Source organism: Diplotaxodon limnothrissa, linkage group LG7 (assembly GCF_057381915.1).
Source record: "Diplotaxodon limnothrissa isolate DT_005_m linkage group LG7, D_limnothrissa_male_GT1.1, whole genome shotgun sequence".
Taxonomy (NCBI): domain Eukaryota; kingdom Metazoa; phylum Chordata; class Actinopteri; order Cichliformes; family Cichlidae; genus Diplotaxodon; species Diplotaxodon limnothrissa.
Window position 1 is genome coordinate 15,363,010 of NC_140602.1, and position 20,539 is coordinate 15,383,548.

The 20,539-nt window shown below is 41.7% G+C and overlaps 1 protein-coding gene across 1 annotated transcript in view; it reads left to right on the forward strand.

Annotated features, from left to right (window-relative positions):
- ano3 (anoctamin 3) overlaps positions 1 to 19,846 on the forward strand; it is a 47,346-nt gene extending 27,500 nt beyond the window's left edge. The window contains exons 9-25 of the mRNA XM_085359285.1: positions 471 to 526; positions 3,531 to 3,652; positions 4,457 to 4,591; positions 4,673 to 4,769; positions 5,285 to 5,345; positions 9,572 to 9,654; positions 9,765 to 9,905; positions 10,289 to 10,453; positions 10,631 to 10,667; positions 10,779 to 10,890; positions 11,231 to 11,288; positions 11,595 to 11,692; positions 11,956 to 12,110; positions 12,256 to 12,408; positions 18,762 to 18,912; positions 18,996 to 19,185; positions 19,664 to 19,846. Of these exons, the coding sequence (XP_085215411.1) occupies positions 471 to 526; positions 3,531 to 3,652; positions 4,457 to 4,591; positions 4,673 to 4,769; positions 5,285 to 5,345; positions 9,572 to 9,654; positions 9,765 to 9,905; positions 10,289 to 10,453; positions 10,631 to 10,667; positions 10,779 to 10,890; positions 11,231 to 11,288; positions 11,595 to 11,692; positions 11,956 to 12,110; positions 12,256 to 12,408; positions 18,762 to 18,912; positions 18,996 to 19,185; positions 19,664 to 19,846 (1,997 nt within the window). The remainder of the gene's footprint in view (positions 1 to 470; positions 527 to 3,530; positions 3,653 to 4,456; positions 4,592 to 4,672; positions 4,770 to 5,284; positions 5,346 to 9,571; positions 9,655 to 9,764; positions 9,906 to 10,288; positions 10,454 to 10,630; positions 10,668 to 10,778; positions 10,891 to 11,230; positions 11,289 to 11,594; positions 11,693 to 11,955; positions 12,111 to 12,255; positions 12,409 to 18,761; positions 18,913 to 18,995; positions 19,186 to 19,663) is intronic.
- Positions 19,847 to 20,539: the final 693 nt, after the last annotated feature.

Genomic DNA, 20,539 nt, shown 5'->3' on the forward strand with positions numbered 1-20,539 from the left:
AGGGAAAACGTCAGTTTCTGTTAATTTGATTTCAGAGTGATAGGGGGAGCTGCCGATGCAAAAGTGGTACAGTCTAATTTGTGTCTGATCTCTCCTCTCTTCTCCTTCTGGGCAATTGGTTTTCTTTTTTTCTTTTTATCTCAGCATCTTCTCTGTCTACTGCCAACATTATTTGCTGATTAAAGTTTGGCCTCAGCATCTTGGAATGGGTTTCACGTTAATATTTTAATAGCTTTGACCACTTTACTTTCCAAGAAATCAGATCAGCTCAGTCACAAGATGGAGCAACCCTTTTCAAATCCATACTCCACCTTATCGCACTGTCTGGTGTTTCAGTGAATGGATGACAATAATTGCGCTTTTGTCCTGCAGAAATAACGGTTTTAATGAGCCACTCTGTGGATTTGTCTCTCAATTACAAGTGGGTTTAAATTTTTAATGTGGCATCCTTGTTCTTTATTCCACTGTAGGAATCAACCGGCTATTGGGCAACAATACGTATGAGGCTGCATTTCCTCCACATGAGGTGAGATGATTTTAATTCCTACTGAAAAGATGTTGAGACTCACAAATTACTAATATGAGTAATCACATTTTTATTCATGCAGAGTTTTTAAAGGCATTCAGAGACCTTTTGCATTGATTCATTCATTCAAAGAGAGAGAAAGTCTTTAAACTACGTGGTTTGATTACAAATCCATAAAGAGCAAATGAGATACCTGATATAAATTTGGCTGCTATTCTCTTCCAAGTTCGCTCCTCACAAGGTAATGCACCTCATCCAGAAGTCTTGCTATAAGACTGTGCATACTCATGCCAGGTCTTGTACTTACTACATGAATATTCACAATTGCAATTTTACCATTTGATGTCAGACTATCGATGCAGAGCTCTACAACTGAGGTGTCTGAGAGAATGATCAATGCAAACAACCTAAACTTGTGGCTCCAATTCAGTTCCAGTTCAGTTCCAATTCAGGGTTGTACCTAAAAGCTAATTCAGAAATTAACTTATCCTTTGGACTCTGGGAAGAAGCTGGAGTACCCGAAAAGAACCAATGTGTGCCCAGGTAGAACACGCAAACACACACAGAAATGTCCTGGCTGTCTGACTGGCTGGCTGGTGGATTCAAACCCTGACGCGAGTCCCAGATTTGGCTAAAATTAAATTCAGATTGCTTGCACAGGCTGTGCAAACATCTTGAGCTCAGTCCCTCACTTCTTTAAATTTTGCTAAGAAAGTGAAAAGCAGTTAATTTTTATTTAAACATTGTTACAAAATCAGTTTCACCCCGGTTCTTTTTTATTCCTCGAAGCATCCAGAGACGGCACCGGACTCAGTAGTCATTTTCACAAAAACCTTTATTCATCTTTATTCATCTTCATTTACGCATGCATCTTCTAGAAGGGAAGACGTGCAAGGCCGGTGTCCCTCTGCAGATCTTCCACTCCTTTGTCTGTGAAACACAATTTTGTAGAAGTGACCCCATCATAAAACCCCCATGGTGTGCTGCAAACTCTGTGTCTGTGTGTATGCACGAGCACGTGAGTGCCTGTGTGTGCGTGTACCCTGTATGACTATGTGAGTGCACGTGAGTGAATGTGCGTGTGGATGTGTGAGTGTAACAGTTTAAGCACTGTGTGTGTGTGTCTCTGCGTACGTGACTTCCTGGGGGTCATAAAAGTAATCTCACCCAAGCTACACCAAATTCCTCTACACAACATAGAAAACAGAGTTAACATATTACAAACACTGAGACCCCCACTCTGCATGGGTCAGATGGGCCATTGGCCTCTTGTTGTCTTACATTTACAGATAAGGTGGAGAGTCTCCTACAAACCTACTTCTAAGTTTATAACAATTATGAGTTTTATTAAAGGTACAAGCATCAGCATCAGCAATCCCCAACTGTAGCTTCCTGTCTCCTTTTATGGCAGGCAGACCCCCAGTGTCCATAAATTCCTTTTTCTCTAAACAAATACACACTCTCAGGCCTACAGCTAAGCCAAACTAAAACGCAGACAAATCCTTCCCTATTCCTCTGATCTAAACAAATTTAACACATCATATTATAATAATTATTTTCTTGTACTCACAATAATACATAGAAATACATATATATATGTATTTGGCATAACCACCTTTACTTCAAAGTTTGAACTCTCTTAGTCAAACTTTCTTAGAATTTCTATCTGAAGATGACTTTTCCATAAAGTCATCTTTAGGAATATCCATTCTCTTCTGCTTATCCTTTTCAGGGTCACAGGGGGGGCTGAAAAGGGCCTCTTGCCTTAAGCTGTCTTAGGGCAAGAGGCAGGGTACACACTGGACAGGTCACCCATCTGTCGCAGGGTCAACAAATAGAGACAAACAACCATTCACACTCACAGCTATGGGCAATTTAGAGTTACCAGTCAACCTAACCCCACTAACTGCATGTCTTGACTTTGGACAAGAGAATGTGGGAGGAAGGTGGAGTACCCAGAGAGAGCCCACGCAAACACGGGGAGAACATGCAAACTCCACACAGAGAGACGTTGGCCTGATGGTGGAATTAAACTCAGCACCTACCCACTGTGAGGCAGCACCTTGCCACCGTGCTGTCCCATCTTCAGGAATATTGCTACAGATTTTTTTTCAGATCACATTCAAATCTCTTCTTTGAATGTTGTCTGCCTTTTGTTTTGTTTTCAGTAAAGGTGATCCTACACAGTTTGTGAGACATTGTGTGTTTTTCTGTCCAGGCATTCTTTTACTGCATTGGCACTATGTTTACAACTATTGTCGTGCTGAAAAATGAAGCTGCTGCCAATAAGATGCTTTCCGTATGGTATTGCATGGTGGATCAAATCTGATGATACTTTTTGAGTTCATAAATCCATCAATTTTGAAATGCAGCCCCAAACCAAGACAGAGCCTCCGCCACAGTTTACAATTAGCTGTAGACACTAAGTGTTGTACACTGACACTGATTTTGATGAGGCCTTTGTGGACAGTACGTGGCTCACCAAAGAGACCTAAAGAAATTGGTTCTTTGCTAACTGGCTGTTGTGTGTAGACACAAAACAAACAAAACATTCCTCTGAAAATAGTCAGGTACGAGAACTGGACTGAAGATATTTGAAAAAGCAGATAATGTACAAAGAAAACCTTCGACCTTCAGAAAGCCTGGAAAACAATTGCTCAAGACCACTTTCAAAATTACGAGCAAGTCTGGCACCTCTGAATCGAAATGTAAAGAAATGAGGTGCGGCTCAAGATTATTACACAGTACTGTACATCATTTTTACACTGTGAAAGACTTCCGGTGCCCTTCACAGAGGTGCAGGTGGAGAGAACCTGACTTTCCATGAAAGGCAGCAAATATAGGAGTAGCTTTGGTAGTACTTCACTACATCACAAAAAACAACAATGCAGGGGATAGTGTGAAAATTCAAATCTGGTATGTTTTGTGTTTCTTATCGGCTGATTATATCTGAAGGATATAAAAAAATTTTTTAGTCTAGACTCTTCTTCTCTTGTCTCATCAGGGCGGTTACAAGAGCAGACATTCAATCAAGACGCACGGTGCCCAGAACCACAGGCATCTTCTGTATGAGCGCTGGGCCCGCTGGGGGATGTGGTACAAATACCAGCCTCTGGATCTCATCAGGTAATCAGCTTTGAAGCAGGTGACACAAATCACGAGCTGTTTTCGTACACATACATTGTGTACGTGTGTGCGTCGTACGCGAGATACCGCGTCCTGATTATGTTGCCGATCCTTTCTTTGATCACAGTCAAGATATGTTGTTTAAATGGAGTTTGAAGTCTGCACGATCACAGATTTCTCACGAGGAGCAGTCTCATCTACAACTCCTTGACATCGCAGCACGTCTGTTATTTCTGAAGTGATGGAGCTATTTTAACAGCTGATGATGAACTCGCTTTAGTTTCCGGCTTCCTTGGTAGCTCTGCATTTCATCACCATCTGTCAAGTCTGTCATATCCATCTTATTACGAGGAACATGAGAGTGGCAAGGAATGGTTTCATATTTAGGGAAATATTATTTTCACTTTCTTGTCAAGAGGGAGTTGAAATGATGACTGTCTCTGAAGCACACCTTGTCATTTTCACATTCACAGCTTTGTATGCATTAAACAGGTGACAGACAGCGTGAAAGTCATTAGGTTTTCGAGGTTCTAGTAAGTACTTTGGAGAGGTTTTTTGGTTTTACACTGTATTGGATCTTTACGAGAGCAGTTTTGAAATAAATGTCTTGCTTAAGCTTGCTGGGATCATCGATTATTTTCCAGCCTTAGCGTTCAACCTTCTATCCATTAAGCCGCTGTGATCATCTCACAGTGCACCACTGACGCCCACAACTCCACGCTGAACGGGCACGGTCAAGTCTAATTAAGTCGTCACAGTTAATTGGTGAATTTTCTCCACTCTATTTTTTTGTGTCTCTCCCAGGCGATACTTTGGTGAGAAAATCGGTCTGTACTTTGCGTGGTTGGGCTGGTACACGGGCATGTTAATCCCCGCTGCCCTGGTTGGGGTTTTTGTCTTCCTCTATGGTCTTTTAACCATGGACGCGAGCCAAATCAGGTCAGTTCACACAACTATGCCATGTAAGTCCGAACATCGTGTCGGTTGATGATGGCATTTATTGGTTTACTCTCTCCCCAGTAAAGAGATTTGCGAGGCCAACACTACCATCATGTGTCCCATGTGTGAGGAAAACTGTGAGCCTTGGACGCTGAGTGACAGTTGTGTATATGCAAAGGTCAGTGCAGCTTTGGTATTTCTCCATATGCACAACATTACATGATCTTAGAGTTTCTCAAAACTGTTACAAAGATGCCAGCAGACATGTATCTAGACTAGAAACGGGGGCACAGTGAACCTGGTTCTTCAGGTGAAACCTTAGGTTTATTATTTTATTTGACTTTTTTAATGTTGATTAAATAAATTAGGTCTTTTTTTAGTAAGTATTAGGTGGATTTATTCCCACTTGACAATAACCAGTGAGCTGTTTCCACCTGCTTCCAGTCTGCATGCCAAGCTAAGCTAATCAGTTGGTAGCTGTAGCTGTACGATCATTATTATAGGCAGTTGATGCTATTTTAAAACCATGATTTCTTTAACAAATCTCCTGCGTTGGGACCTGAACTCAAAAATGTTGATTGTCAGAGAGCCTGGAGATCTTTTTGGGTAAAATTGGGGCTGTGGATATTGATAATGTATTCTGTTTCACTTTTGTGTTTTTAAGAGCAGCGCTCCGTGTGCTTGTGCTTCTAGGTGACCTATCTGTTTGACAACGGTGGCACTGTATTCTTCGCTATCTTCATGGCTATTTGGGGTGCGTAGAAGCAGTTTGTGTTGGTGGCTTTTTCTTGTTGTTCCACATAAGCTTTGTTCTCTGCCTGATACCAACCCTACTGGAATTTGATTCTATTTATACTCGAGTGCTTGTGTTTCCACTCACCACTCATCTCTCCCAAACGTATTAAGTTTTTCAACTGAGAATTTAGTCCACAAGACACTCTGCAGTACACAAACAAGACAAACAAGAGATCGTCAGTCTGTAATGTGTTTTTCAGTAAGTAAATCTCAGTCCGCCTTCTCTGACTCCACACTTGTACTTCCAGTGCAGTTCTGATGTAATTAGTTTGATAATTAAAGATTTCTCCAGGGGCAGAATATCACTCGGCTGTCAAGGTTGTAGAATTGCACTGTGATATTCATATATTGCAGCTACGTTTCCCACAGCTATAATAACTTTGTAACGTGAAGTGTGAGCATTAGAGTGCATCGGCTGGCCCAGATCCATCTATCTGTCAAGGAGGTAAATAATCACTTGTGCCAGAGGGAGCAATCGACACAATTTGTTCTTTATTTGGACTAAGTGAAGGATAATGAGAGCTCAAAAGCCAAAGAATGTCCACACAGTTGCACTAACTGAGGTCTGTAGCTCCAAATCCTGCATAAAAGCTTTTGGCTATCTGGACCAAAGTTAGCAGCACTGCACCACTGAGTGAGTGCACTCAAAGTCTGGAGTTAGTGTTAGTGAGTGTGTGTGAGATAGACATGAAAAATTGGTTAGCCCAAGGGATTGAATGTAGGCATCAGAGAAGGCCGCTTTTCTCTCTCTTTAAACAAAAGTGGGTCAAGCTATATTAAACTTCAACATCTTTACGAGCGGCTAAAGTTGTTCTGACTGAGGATTCAAACTCTGGTGCATTTTTTGCCTCTGGTCTTTCTCATTTTACTCTACATTAAATAAGTTCACAGAAAATATATCACTTGTTTGGTTGCTTTGTTTGCTTGATTTATCACTTATTAATCTGCAGGCTTTTAATAATTTGAGTTAAAACAGTGCCGGAAAAAAAGCAAAACAAACCACATGAGGTTTAAAAAAATCCCCAAGGATAAAACATTTTAATAGATAAATGAGAGCCATTGTGAGGCTACAAAGAACCAACCACATATTTATATATTTTATTGGAAATCTGTTATAAAAACCACATTGTGTGCATATCTAATGCAAACTAATACACAAACTGTATCACTGCTACAGTGAGGTCAATAATATTTTGGACAAAGACACAATTTGTGTAGTTTTGCCTCTGCACTACAGCACAGTGGCTTCTAAATCAAACAATCGAGATGTGATTGAAGAGCCAACGTTCAGCTTCAATTCAAGGGGTTTAACAAAAGCACTGAATTAAGCATCGCTCATTTTTACAATATAAACTGGACAAGATCGGTTTTCTTGTTCTTTCATGACAAATAATTTTCAAAATTCATTCGAAAATATTGTATTTTGTCTTTCTTAAATATGAGATGAGATTTCAGGGCAAGTGAGGGAGGACTGAAAAGACATAAAAACTTCAGGAGCAGCCAAATCAACAATCTTACATACTTGAACAGATGGTGTTGTCAGCTCAGCAACACCAAAATAACAAGAAAGACCCCAGAAGACTACTAAAGGCTGTGATGACTAGGGATGGGTATCATTTAGGTTTTATCCGATACCAGTACCAAACCGGTACTTCTGAAACGGTGCCGGTGCTTAAACGGTGCTCGAACCGGTGCTTAAAGAATGGAGAACACAAAATTGGTCCAAAAACCTCTCATGTGCAGCTGTTTTTTTTGTAAAAAGATAACAATGTTAGCCTTTTCTGCAGCTATAGGGGATTTATGGTATCACTCTTGGCTGGAAGCAGTGCTTAATCAATGGAAAAAACACAAACTTTGTCCAAAAACCTCTCATTTTTAGCTGTTTTTCACTTTTCCTTTGGTCATTTTAGCCTTTTTGGCCAGGGTGAAGGGAGTATCTGCCATCAAACAAGAAGACAGCCTCGTGTAACTACGACGGTGTTTGCTAGTTCACCTTACGTGCATTAATGTAATCACGCGGTTAGCGTACTCAACGTAAATTACACACGAACAACATTAAGCTACTCACGCAGAGAAGAACGGCTGCTGCTGCATCATCATCCGTCATCATTTCTGCTACACTGGCAGGGCTAGGGGCCAGGACTCTCCTTTTCGGGTTTTTGGGGGATGTTGCAAACTCCGGGTCCGATAACAGGCACCACACCCGCAGTAGATGTGCACGGTGTGAGGTCTCGCAGCAAGCTATCAAATACGGCGCATTTCTCGGCTTTTAACAAAAGGCTATAGGTCGCCAGGTTCGTCGTCAGATTCGAGGAGTTACCTCCTTTGCACAGTATCACCTTAAAGCACTTGTTGCAGGCTGCTGAGTTTGCATCTTTTGCTGTGAAGTACAGCCAGACTTTTGACCGCTTCGCCTTGGGCATTTTTACTCTGTAGCTCTGCTCTAAAAGAACGTACGTACCTGGGCCCGCCTACTATCATTGGAAACGTAAAATGATTGGCTAGAATCCAAAATGTATCACAGCTCAGGAAAGAAAAGCACCGAAATAAAGCACCGAAATAAAGCACCGAAATGTGCGCTGCTTTTCGGTCTGTTTACTATCGTTTATGTCAGAACCGATACCGGTACCCATTCCTAGTGATGACAGACTTTTTTTTGTCCTTAGTTAAGAAAAACAACTTCTCAACATCCAACCAAGAATACTGTCAACGAGGCAAGACTATCACTGTCAAGATCTGCACTCAAGAGATGCCTTCATAAAAGGAAATAAGTGTTTACAACAGGTGCAAACCACTAGTTACACTCAAGATCAGGAAGGCCAGATTAGACTCGAAAGACTTGGAAACATCTAAAAAAGAGCCTTCACAGTTTGGAAACAATATTTGGACAGGTGAAACCTGAAAGATGAATTTGTACCAGAATGATGGGAACAGAAAATTATACAGCTGGAGAGAAACAATTCATGATCTGAAGCATACCACATCTGTCAAACATGTTAGAGGCAGTGCTATGGCATGTGCATGTATGGCTGCAATTGGAACTGGGACACTGGTGTTTCATGATGATCTGACTGCAGGTAGAAGTAGCAGGATGAACTGTGAAGTGTGCAGGGCTGTACTCTCTGCCTAGAGTCAGCCAAATACTTATAAAAATAGGATATTCTTCAATGGCGAAATAGGTGACATGATCTCAACCCAGCCGAGGCGCTTTTCAGTTGCTGAATGCAAAACTGACGACAGAGAGACCCATCTCAACCCAGCGTGATGTCCATGGGTTCTAGACTTCATGCAGTCGTTGAGTGTACAGGATTTTCACCAAAATAATAAAAACAGTCCTTATATTTCAAATTACATTAGTTTGTAGAATTAATTTTGAGCCTCTGAAAATGGAGACATCTGTCTAAAATATTTTAAATTTCCTAAACAGTTAGTGCAACACTTTTGTTAAACTACTTGAATTAAAACTGAAAGTCTGCAGTTCAGTCTTAGTTATTTTATTTAAAATCCACTGTGATGTTAACAGAGGTAAAACTGCAACAATTGCGTCTTAATCCAGCAAATTGTGCATCTTAATGTATAGAATTACATTGTGTTTTCCATCATACATGATAAAGTTTCAGTTTTTTACTGACTTTGAAGCCAAATTCTTCCAACATGTGGATTTATGTAAATGATTCCTTTGTGTGCACGTTTATAAAAGCCCCCGTTTCTCTGTTACACATTTGTCACATTTTCAAGGCGGAAAACATAAAAAGCCTTGACAGAAAAAGAACATAATTTCCGACGTTGTTTTTTACCTCAAGTCACAACAGAGCCTGACACAAAGGAAACAATGCCTCCAGTCTGAAGTCATCCCACAAAAAGCTTTACTTTAGAAGTCTCTCAACCCAAAATGGATCTTGCTCGACAAAGACACAGTTTGAGGATGTGCACTGAACAAGAAAAAGTCTATTTGCTGTTGCCAGTCTCCTTTAACTTGACATCCACAGTGTGAGTGTGAACTGATGACTGTAATCAGTCTCCATCTTGGGCCGTGCACATCACTGCAGCCTGTTTCACCCAGGATATCTGACTATGATGTGCTGTTTGCTTCTGCATGGCCTCTTCCTCTTTGCAGTTAGCTGTGCTATAGTGTATACATCAAAAATGATCAATAACGTGATTGATTCATGATCACTTCTGCAGCCACTGTATTCCTTGAGTTCTGGAAAAGAAGAAGGGCAGAACTGACTTATGACTGGGATCTTATTGATTGGGAGGAGGAAGAGGTATGTTAGACATATGCTCAAATATATGATTACCTCACAGTTTTAAGGTGTTCATGCTGTAAGAGAGCTACAGTTCAGTAGACAATGCTGGAATATGTGTTGTTAATCAGGAGGAGCTGAGGCCACAGTTTGAAGCCAAGTACTCCAGGATGGAGAGAGTTAACCCCATCTCCGGCAAGCCCGAGCCTTTCCAGCCTTTCTCAGACAAGCTTAGTCGGCTCATGGTGTCTGTGTCCGGAATATTCTTCATGGTAAACCCTTTAACCTTTGAATAATCTGTCTTTTTGGGAATCGGGCTCGGTGTAAGCTCACAGTTATTTTGTGTGCCATCTTTATTAGAACAGTGTGATGCGTTTGCAGTGGTGTAACATCTCCCCCTGCTGGACAAAGACCATACTCAAAGGAAATGGTGTATTAGCCCTTTCTCATGGCCTAATTTCTCCTGTTTACATATAAGTTGCTTCTGATTATCTATCATCTAAATAGTTCAATGTTTCTAAACTTACAGTTTTTTCATATTTATGGCACACTTCTTCCTTATAGGATAAATTCAAAACTTTTTTTCACCCTGTTAATCGTACTGGTTCTTCATCCTTTCTGCTGTGCTTGTCTTCTCTCCATCACCTCTGCTTAGATTTCCCTTGTTCTGACAGCAGTGTTTGCTGTAGTGGTTTTCCGCCTTATTGCGATGGAGAAGTTTGCTTCCTTTAACTGGTATTTTGTGAAGAAGAACTGGCAGTTCGCCACCTCTGGCACCGGTGTCTGCATCAACTTTATGATCATCATGTCTCTCAATGTGGTGGGTGCCCGGACGAGCATCATCCTACATCCCACGTTCGCATTTTCTATCCCATAAATACTTCACTCAGCACTTATTTAAGACTTTTTTTTCATTCCAGCCTTCCTCTGTTTCTCATAATCATTACCCTCCTCAACCTTTTCCTGTTGACACTGATGTGTACTATCATTTTGTCAGGTGTATGAAAAGGTGGCCTATCTGCTGACTAATTTAGGTGAGTGTTTCATGCATTTATGCCTTCATTATCTTTGGCTTCCCAGCTGGTTGAACATTATTTATTCTCTTCACCCATCTGCCTAACAAACCCCTGTCCCTCCCCTTTTAGAGCACCCACGGACGGAGTCTGAGTGGGAGAACAGCTTTGCTCTGAAGATGTTTCTGTTCCAGTTTGTGAATTTAAACAGCTCCACGTTTTATATCGCCTTCTTCCTTGGAAGGTAGGCAAACTGCCATAAACTTTACAGTGACTGTTTACACCGACTTTAATGAGGGATTGTGCAAAGATGTTTCCTTTCAAACTCCCAGTCATGACCAAGCCAAGACTCCTTCCCTTCCCCTCCTCAGCCGGGGAAATCGTGTTTTTTGGGTGTTTCATCTTTCAGCAGTTACAAAATGCTGCCCTGCCTACAAGTGTAACTAGGTCACGGATTGTTGCACATAATTAGCACCTCTAAGTGTCTTTTTTTTCTACTCTAAGTTTATTATTATTATTATTATTATTATTATTATTACATTGATTGAATCAACAGCTAATGTTGGCCGTCTTAATTTGATCAGGTTTGCTGGCAGGCCTGGAAAATACAATAAACTCTTTAGTCGATGGAGATTGGAGGAGGTGAGTGCAATTAGCCATCAAACGTAAGTAGGTGATTATGTCAGCAGTGACTGGGCTGATTAGTGCCTTCTGTTTTGGGATATATTTAGAAATTTCGAGTAATTCATCTTTCTAATGATCCGCCTGCATGTGAACCATTAATCTCACCACATAATTACTGTGATTTTCAATTTTAATGATTAAAAAAATGGAATCGGATCAAGTGTGTCCCAGAGTTTGCTCCTAGCTCTGAATTATTAGGCACGAAATATGAATGATACGGTTTTTGTATTATTATTATTTTTCATTGAAATCTATTTTTCTCAGTGTCACCCAAGTGGGTGTTTGATTGATCTGTGTCTGCAAATGGGAGTCATCATGTTCTTCAAGCAAATCTGGAACAACTTCATGGAGCTCGGTTATCCGTAAGTGCCTCATTATAATCGCACGCCTTCTTGTCTATGAACTATTAGAAATGACATGAAGCTTAATGACGTGAATTCAAGTGATGGCAATTAACAGGCCGTATGTAGTTTCTGCATGGCTTTTCCTCTTTCAGCTCATTTGCATGTGAAAAGATTTTTCTCCTGAAGAAGCACATCAAATCCTCTCGCATGTGGCTCAGTAAAACAGTTCTTGCAGAGCACAGTGCTTTGCCAGGGTTTATCGCTACTCTCTATGTTTTCAGTCTGCTGCAGAACTGGTGGTCTCGTAGAAAGATGAAGAAAGGAGGTGGTGGAGGGCAGAATGTAGAGAATAAGGCCCAGCTTCCTCAGTGGGACAAGGACTGGAATCTGCAGCCGATGAACGCCCATGGGCTTGTGGATGAATATCTCGAAATGGGTAAAAAATGCACTCCTACTAAGAATTGTGTTTTGACTTTCTGGAGAAGGAAATAATCCATGCAAATGCAGGCTATTATTCAAACCTCAGCATTTTTTTTTTTTTCGTGCCAGTGTTGACATCTGAATGATTCTTTCCGCTGCAGTTCTTCAGTTTGGCTTCACCACCATCTTTGTAGCAGCTTTCCCGCTGGCTCCTCTCCTCGCTCTGCTCAACAACATCATTGAGATTCGTCTTGACGCCTACAAATTTGTCACTCAGTGGAGGAGACCCATGCCTGCTCGAGCCACTGATATAGGTCTGTGCGGCTCACACGACATCTTCTTGGATCAGAGTCACTTTTAATTATTGTTTTTTCTTCCAGCAGTAAAATGTTGTGTTAGTTTAACATGACCTCTCCTACAGTGATGGATATGTTTCCATATCCTGTCCTTCTGCAACTCCATATGCTGCACCTCCCCTCTCATCAGCCCATCTCCCCATACGATTACAAACTGCATCCTTAAACTGCCATATGACCCAGTGATTCATGTGGCATGTTTCCTTGTAATTAAAGGAGGAATCCACCCTGAAACATTTAGAAATTCCTCCGCTGTAATGAACACATTATGTGTCAGTCACACAGCAAGCTAAGCTCCTTTGAAGAGTTAGGCTGACATTTCCTGATCATCCACACACAGATCTAAGGCAGATAAGGAGGAGAGATCCTTTTTATCTACTGTCTCTGTCTTCATTCAACTGCCACAAAACAAAACATTTTGTGTAATTCAATATGCTCCATTACCGGAAGCTGTTCAATCGCATTCGGGGACATTATTAACTAAGGCAGAAGTAAATCGAGTGCAGTGAAGTGAAAATGGCATCTTGAAAATTGTTACTTATAGAGCTTGAGCTACACATGTCAGGAACTGCTAACAACTGTGACCATAAAAGGTTCATTTCTGTTATTTGTGACCTTATCACTAATATGGAGTCTTGTCACACCTTCAGTTTCTCTGATCAGAAGCGAGCCAATTAGATGACGCTTACTATGCGCACAATGGGTAGGTGGAGAAGGAGCAGGATTGTTCACCCCGGGAGAAGCTTTAAACAAAAACCTGTGCAACCTATAAATTTACTGCAATTTAAACTTTAGTTTATTGGTTAAAAAGGGAGCAAGAACAACTGAATAAGATGGCCTCGTCCTTATTATTATAAATCTATCAGCTGCATTCTCATATTCACTGCATGAATGTTTAATCAGCATATCAATTTATCGGTGCCTACAGTATTTGATGTAGTATGTGTTTTATAAGGCAAGGCAAGGCAAGTTTATTTGTATAGCACAATTCAACAACAAGGTGATTCAAAGTGCTTTACAGAGACATTAGAAACAAGAACAAATAAAAAGCATGATTTAAAATTGATTAAAACAAGCAAATAAACTAACTAACTAATTAACAAACAAACAAACAAACAAAACAGTATATAAAATCAAAACAGATAAAATCAGAACAGTAGATAAAATCAGTAGTTAAATGTAAGTTTTGAAATTTAAGCTTAAAGTGTGGATTTGGTGCTTTATTCAAATGCAGCTGAGAACAGGTGAGTCTTCAACCTGGATTTAAATAAACTGAGTGTTTCAGCTGATCTGAGGCTTTCTGGGAGTTTGTTCCAGATATAAGGAGCATAAAAGCTGAATGCAGCTTCTCGGTGTCTGGTTCTGACTCTGGGAACTGATAAAAGACCGGATCCAGATGACCTGAGGGATCTGGATGGTTCATACTGGGTCAGGAGGTCATTGATGTATTTTGGTCCTAAACCATTCAGAGCTTTATAGGCCAGCATCAGAACTTTAAAGTCTATCCTATGACGGACAGGCAGCCAGTGTAAGGACCTCAGAGCTGGACTGATGTGGTCCACTTTTTTGGTCTTAGTGAGGACTCGAGCAGCAGAGTTCTGAATGAGCTGTAGTTGTCTGACTGATTTTTTTAGGTAGACCTGTAAAGATGCTGTTACAGTAATCAAGCCTACTAAAGATGAATGCATGGACTAGTTTTTCCAGGTCCTGTTGAGACATCAGATCTTTTATCCTTGATATATTCTTGAGGTGATAGTAAGCTGACTTTGTTATTGTCTTAATGTGTTTTTCTAAGTTTAGGTCTGCATCCATCACTACACCCAAATTTCTCGCCTGGTTTGTGGTTTTTAGATGTATAGATTGAAGTTCTCTGGTGACCTGTAATCGTTTTTCTTTGGCGCCAAAGACTATTACCTCAGTTTTGTTTTTGTTTAGCTGGAGAAAATTGTGGCACAACCAGTCATTGATTTCCTCAATGCATTTACCAAGAGCCTGTACAGGGCCTCGGTCTCCTGGTGACATTGTGATACATATTTGTGTGTCATCTGCATAGCTGTGATAGTTTATTTTGTTGTTGTTTATAATCTGTGCCAGTGGGAGCATGTAGATGTTAAACAGAAGGGGTCCCAAGATGGAACCTTGGGGAACTCCACATGTGATACTTGTCTGCTCAGATGTGAAGTTACCTATTGATACAAAGTATTTCCTGTTTTCTACGTATGTTTTGAACCAGTTTAGTACAGTTCCTGAAAGACCTGTCCAGTTCTCCAGTCGTTTGAGTAATATGTTGTGGTCAACTGTATCAAATGCTGCACTGAGATCCAGTAAAACTAGGACTGACATTTTTCCACTGTCTGTATTCAGACATATGTCATTAAACACTTTGGTCAGAGCGGTTTCAGTGCTGTGGTTCTGTCTAAAACCTGACTGGAAGGCATCGTAGCAATTATTCTGTTTTAAGAAGTAACTGAGCTGTTGAGAAACTGCTTTTTCAATGATCTTACTTAAAAACGGGAGATTTGAGATCGGCCTGTAGTTGTTCATTTGTGTCTTGTCAAGATTGTCCTTTTTCAGTATAGGTTTGATTACAGCAGTTTTTAGTGATTCTGGAAACACACCTGATAATAAAGAAAAGTTGACGATCTGTAACAGGTCTGACTCTAAAGTCTTTGAGACCTTTTTGAAAAAACTTGTTGGCAGGACATCTAAACAGCAGGAGGAGGAGTTCAGTTTACCTAAGATGTCCTCCAGGTCTTTGCTGTTAATAGGTTGAAACTGTTTCATGGTGTTTAAACAGTTTTTTGGTGGACACAGTACATATCCTGGATCTGCTGTTGATGTACCAATTGCTTGTCTAATTTTTTGGATTTTTTCAGTGAAGAATTTGGCAAAGTCATTGCAGGCCATGGTCGAATGAAGTTCAGCTGCCACTGACACAGGGGGGTTTGTTAGCCTGTCAACTGTAGAAAATAAGACCCGAGCATTATGGCTGTTTTTAGTGATGATGTCAGAGAAGTAGGACCTCCTTGCATTCCTCAGTTGTAAATTATAATTGTGAAGTTTCTCTTTATAAATGTCATAATGAACCTGGAGGTTTGTTTTTCTCCATCTGCGCTCAGCTTTCCTACACTCTCTTTTTTCTTTTTTCACCAGTGTGGAGTTTCTCCATGGAGACTTTTTCCTTCCAGAGATAACCTTCACCTTAATGGGAGCAATAGTGTCCATTACATTTAACATGTTAGCATTGAAGCTATTGACGAGCTCATTGACTGAACCTTTGGACAGGTCAGGTGTTAATGGGAAGACCTGGTTAAAAATTGCACTACTGTGTTCAGTTATACACCGTTTTGTGATCACTGTTGTTGATATATTTGTGTGGGCTGAGATTTTACTTTCAAAGAAAACACAGTAATGATCAGACAGGCCCACATCAGACACAGTAACCTTTGAAATGCTCAGGCCTTTGGAGATCAGTAGGTCAAGAGTGTGTCCTCTATTATGTGTGGCCTCTGTTACATGCTGAGTCAGCCCAAAGTTGCCCAGAGTGTTACTCAGGTCTTTAGTCCCTTTGTCCTGAGGGTTGTCCACATGAATGTTAAAATCCCCAGCAATAATTACACAGTCAAAATCAACACAGATCACAGACAGCAGTTCACTGAGGTCATTAAAAAAGTCTGTGCAGTATTTGGGAGGCCTGTAAACATTAAGAAACACAACTTTGGATGGGGCCTTCAGCTGTAAAGCCATATATTCAAAAGACTGAAAACTTCCAGGAGATAGCTGCTTACATTGAAATGATTCATTAAATAAGACAGCAACCCCTCCTCCTCTCCTGCTCGCCCTGACCTCACTGATAAAACTGTAGTTAGGAGGGGTCGTCTCGATGAGAACAGCTCCACTGTTACTTTGGTCCAACCAAGTTTCAGTTAAAAACATAAAATCAAGGCTGTGCTCAGTGATTAAATCATTAATTAAAAATGTTTTCCCAGCTAGAGATCTAATGTTTAATAAAGCCAACTTAAGTGTTTTAGAGGTATTACTTGTCCCCTCATGTTTGGGAGCAGTCTGTGGCACACAAGGTATGTTTACTATATTTAAAGATCTTTTAGAGTGCAGCTCTCTGTGTTTTGACCAGGCCACATGTCTCCTGTCACCTAAAAGTACAGAAATTTTAAAACCTTCTAGTAAACAGGGTCCCAGCTTCTCCTGGGAAAAGTCATCACTGCCATAATCCTCACAGCCCGGACCCTTCACACATCACGCATCAGACTGCGGAGACAGGGCATGAAGAGGAACTAAGGGGGGCGAGGCTGGGCAATGTGACTTCGATTGCTCTGTTGAGGGTGGGGCTCGATGGCGAACCTTTGGCCGCTCTGGTGGGGGGTTTATGGGGGATAAAAAGGGATTGGGACGGGGGGTAGATCTGAGCCCAGCATTGACCCGCTCCATCATCTCCTCAGTGAATTTCAGGTGTGGGGAGGAGGGAGAAAGGGAGGGGGAGGAGGGTGATGGCCTGTCAGGGGTTTGGGGGACTGGGGAAGGTCGTGGTCCCTTGTCCTGGTCGTTGGTGTTGTTGAGAGAGTTGGAGGCAAATAGGGACCCCTCTTCTTGCCTTAGATGTCGCTCCTTTCTGAGGCTCTTCCTCAGATGCCATGGATGTCTCTCCTTTCTGAGGCTCTTCCCGGGTGGGGGCAAATGGAGCTCCTCCTCAAGGTTTCTGCTGGGCTTTGTCTGTTCTTGGAGTACTGTTTGTTCCTCTTTATGAGATAACTCCTCGTTTATCTCAGCCTTGGCACCAAGCACGGATGGATGACGTATGGAATAAAACAAGTTGGAGGTGAACAGTTTCACCCCTGACTTGTTAAAATTAAATCCATTTGCTTTGAACAGATGCCTGCGTTCCCAAAAAATATTAAAGTTGTCGATAAAGTGCACTGAGTGGTCAGCACATGCTGATATAAGCCATTTATTCAGTGTAAACAACCTGCTGAATCTCTCGTCTCCTCCTCTGACCGGCGGTACAGGTCCACTGATGAATACAGCTGCATTCAGAGAGTTTACAGTATTTAATAATCCAGTAAAGTCCCGTTTCAGAACCTCCGACTGTTGTTTGGACACATCGTTTGACCCTGTATGCAGAACAATGTTTGTCACAGTTGGATATTCATCTGCAATTTGAAGAATTCTCTCCTTCAGGTTGTTGACCATATCGTTAGGAAAGCAGAGGACTTTAGTGTTCTTACCACACATCCTTTGTACATCCTTTACGGCAGAGTCACCCACAATCAGAGTTTCAGGCCTAGCCTTTAGCTTTCCCTGTGGCCTTTCACTTTTCAACAGATTTTCAGACCTTATTTCGCTGCTTTTAGATGGATGGTTGTCCGATATAGATCCAGGGTCCTTTGATAGTGGAGCAAATCTGTTCTGCAGTTTCACATTCAGTTGTTTTGGAGGTTTGTTGTTAACCTTCCTATTCACGGTTGTCCAATCCTGTTTCCTCCCGTATATAGGGGTAGAAGAGCTTCTCTGTCTCGTAGGAAGTGAAGGCCAGTCGGTTTCAGAGATTTCAGCTCGCTGTGCCCTGCCTGTGATACGTCCTCCCCCTTCCAGGAGACATGATTTATGTCTTGGTTTTGCACCAAGACAGTCTAAGGGGGGATTATCACTTGAGGATTTATAATAATGCACAGAGTCTACTTTCTTGGTCATGTTATCTGTGCTCCTTAGCTGTGTACTAGCTTGCTCATCGCCATTGTTTTGAATCAAAGGCAAGGTTGTTTCATTTCCACACAGTCCATTTACCTCCACGTTTACTTCTAAGCGATGAATTTTTGTCTCCAGTACTGCAATCTTCTGCAGGAGGCTGTGGTAGTCATCTGTGGAGAGGGAAGGCATCTTGTTGCTAGTTAGCCTAGCGGTTAGCACCTTTCCAGGCTATTGAGGCTGCTCGGTGCCCAGACGCTGTAATCAGGCTTCAGCTGTGTCTAGGCCACAGACACACGGAGCGCTGAGGACAAGGTAACCATAAAATGTTGCTGTTTCTGTTAAGAACACTCTAGTCCTAATGATCTACAAGTGTCCAGAAGTTATCGCAGGTAAGCTCACACGGAAAAAAGGGAAAAAATCAGCATAAAAATCAATAAAAATCAATATAAGAAGCAAAGCATTCAAGAGCAAAGAGATGAAGCGTCCACACTCACAAAGGGGAGGAAAATACGGTATGCTGGTCATGTCAGCCATTGCAGATAAAGGCACCCAGGTTTAAACCAACATACCAGCTGTTTTTCTTTCTTCTTTGTTTTGTCTGTCAGGGATCTGGCACGGGATTCTCGAAGGTATTGGTGTGCTGGCAGTCATCACTAACGCCTTCGTCATTGCCATAACCTCAGACTATATCCCCCGCTTTGTTTACGCCTTCAAATATGGCCCATGTGTGAACAAGAGGCACCACCATGGCAATGAGTAAGCCTTAAAAACAGCGTGTAACCTTTAAGTGCCCTGTATGTAGCCTATGCGTTTTACGTGATGGCCGTCTGCTTTCGCAGGTGTTTGCAAGGCTACGTGAACAGCAGCCTGTCCGTGTTTGACATGGGTGAGCTGAATAACAGAAACCACTCGGGATACTGCAGGTATAGAGACTACCGAGCGCCGCCCTGGAACACAGTGCCATACGAATTCACTCTGCAGTTCTGGCATGTCTTGGCTGCCAGGCTGGCATTCATCATCGTCTTTGAGGTTTGTAACCATTGGCCATTTCTCTTCTGTATGTTTACAAGCAGGACAAGCAGCTGAAGCTAAATCCTCTTACGCTGTGCCACTTTGAGTCAGCCTCAATATTTTTGTAGCTTTGCAAATGTTTTATTTTAATTATTTTATGTGCTGAGACTGAAACCGAAACCTCACAGCAGCAATTTAAGTGATTTTCATGGGTTAATTAAATCAAGGTCCTGGAGAAGGCTGAGAAAATTCTACCATTCGAAAAAAAAAAAAATAAAAACCATCACAAATTACATGGTTGCCATGCAAGATATTCCCTTGACAACACTGCCTTGCACATTCTACACTACACTACATATAAAAGATAGAAGGGCATATGAAGTTCCTTGGGTTTACTTTTACTCTTGCATGCGCCACTAATACCAAAACAAAATTGGCATCTAAAGCACGTGATTTCTCTGGATGTTGACTTATGAATAATTTAATCTTCCCTCAGCACCTGGTGTTTGGGATCAAGTCCTTCATAGCGTACCTCATTCCAGACATGCCGAAGGATCTCTGCGATCGCATGAGGAGGGAAAAGTACCTGATGCAAGAGATGATGTATGAAGCAGAACTCGAGCATCTGCAGAAGGAGAGGAAGAAGAATGGGAAGCGTTATCACCACGAGTGGCCTTAGCTTAAATCCCCTCACCCTGTCTCCGCTACGCGATCCTCAGCTCACAAGCTCCACCTCCCCTGCCTGCTTATTTATGTGTTAGCTTTTAGAGTCTAGCTTCACTGATGGCTGATTCTGTACACCAAAGACACCCTCTCGAGATCCTCTCCAGATCTGGCACTGGCCACTCCCTTGCCATCTGTTCCACCTCCCGGTTTCTGGCTCTGACCCTTTCTGCCTCCGCCCTCATCCCTTACCTGGCTTCACCCAACAGGGTGCCCTTGGGTCTGTGCTGCATTGTGGCTTAGCTGGGGAAAAAAAAAAAAACAACTTTGCAATTGTAATGTTTACTATGCAGATCAAGGGCTGCAGATCAGCACTGTTCACTGTCCCATCCTGCACTCTCTCTCTCTCCGTGTGGCAGCTACCACTTTGCTTTGACTCTGCAGTCCAGTGCAGCTCGCAGCATGGCCGTGTATCCCCTCCCCCGCCACCGCCCCAACCCTTCGTGAACATCAGCAGAGCCACTTCTGTGTGACAGAACTACAGTGGCATTTTTATTGTTGCAAAGTGATTCTGGTGATGTGGCTACCAAATAAGAATGACTCTGTTCTTGCTTCCTAAATGTATATTTGCTGTTGAAGCATGCTGATTAATATTTGCAAAGGAAAAAAAACAAACAAAACAAAACTGAAAAGCACTCCTTGTAAAGGA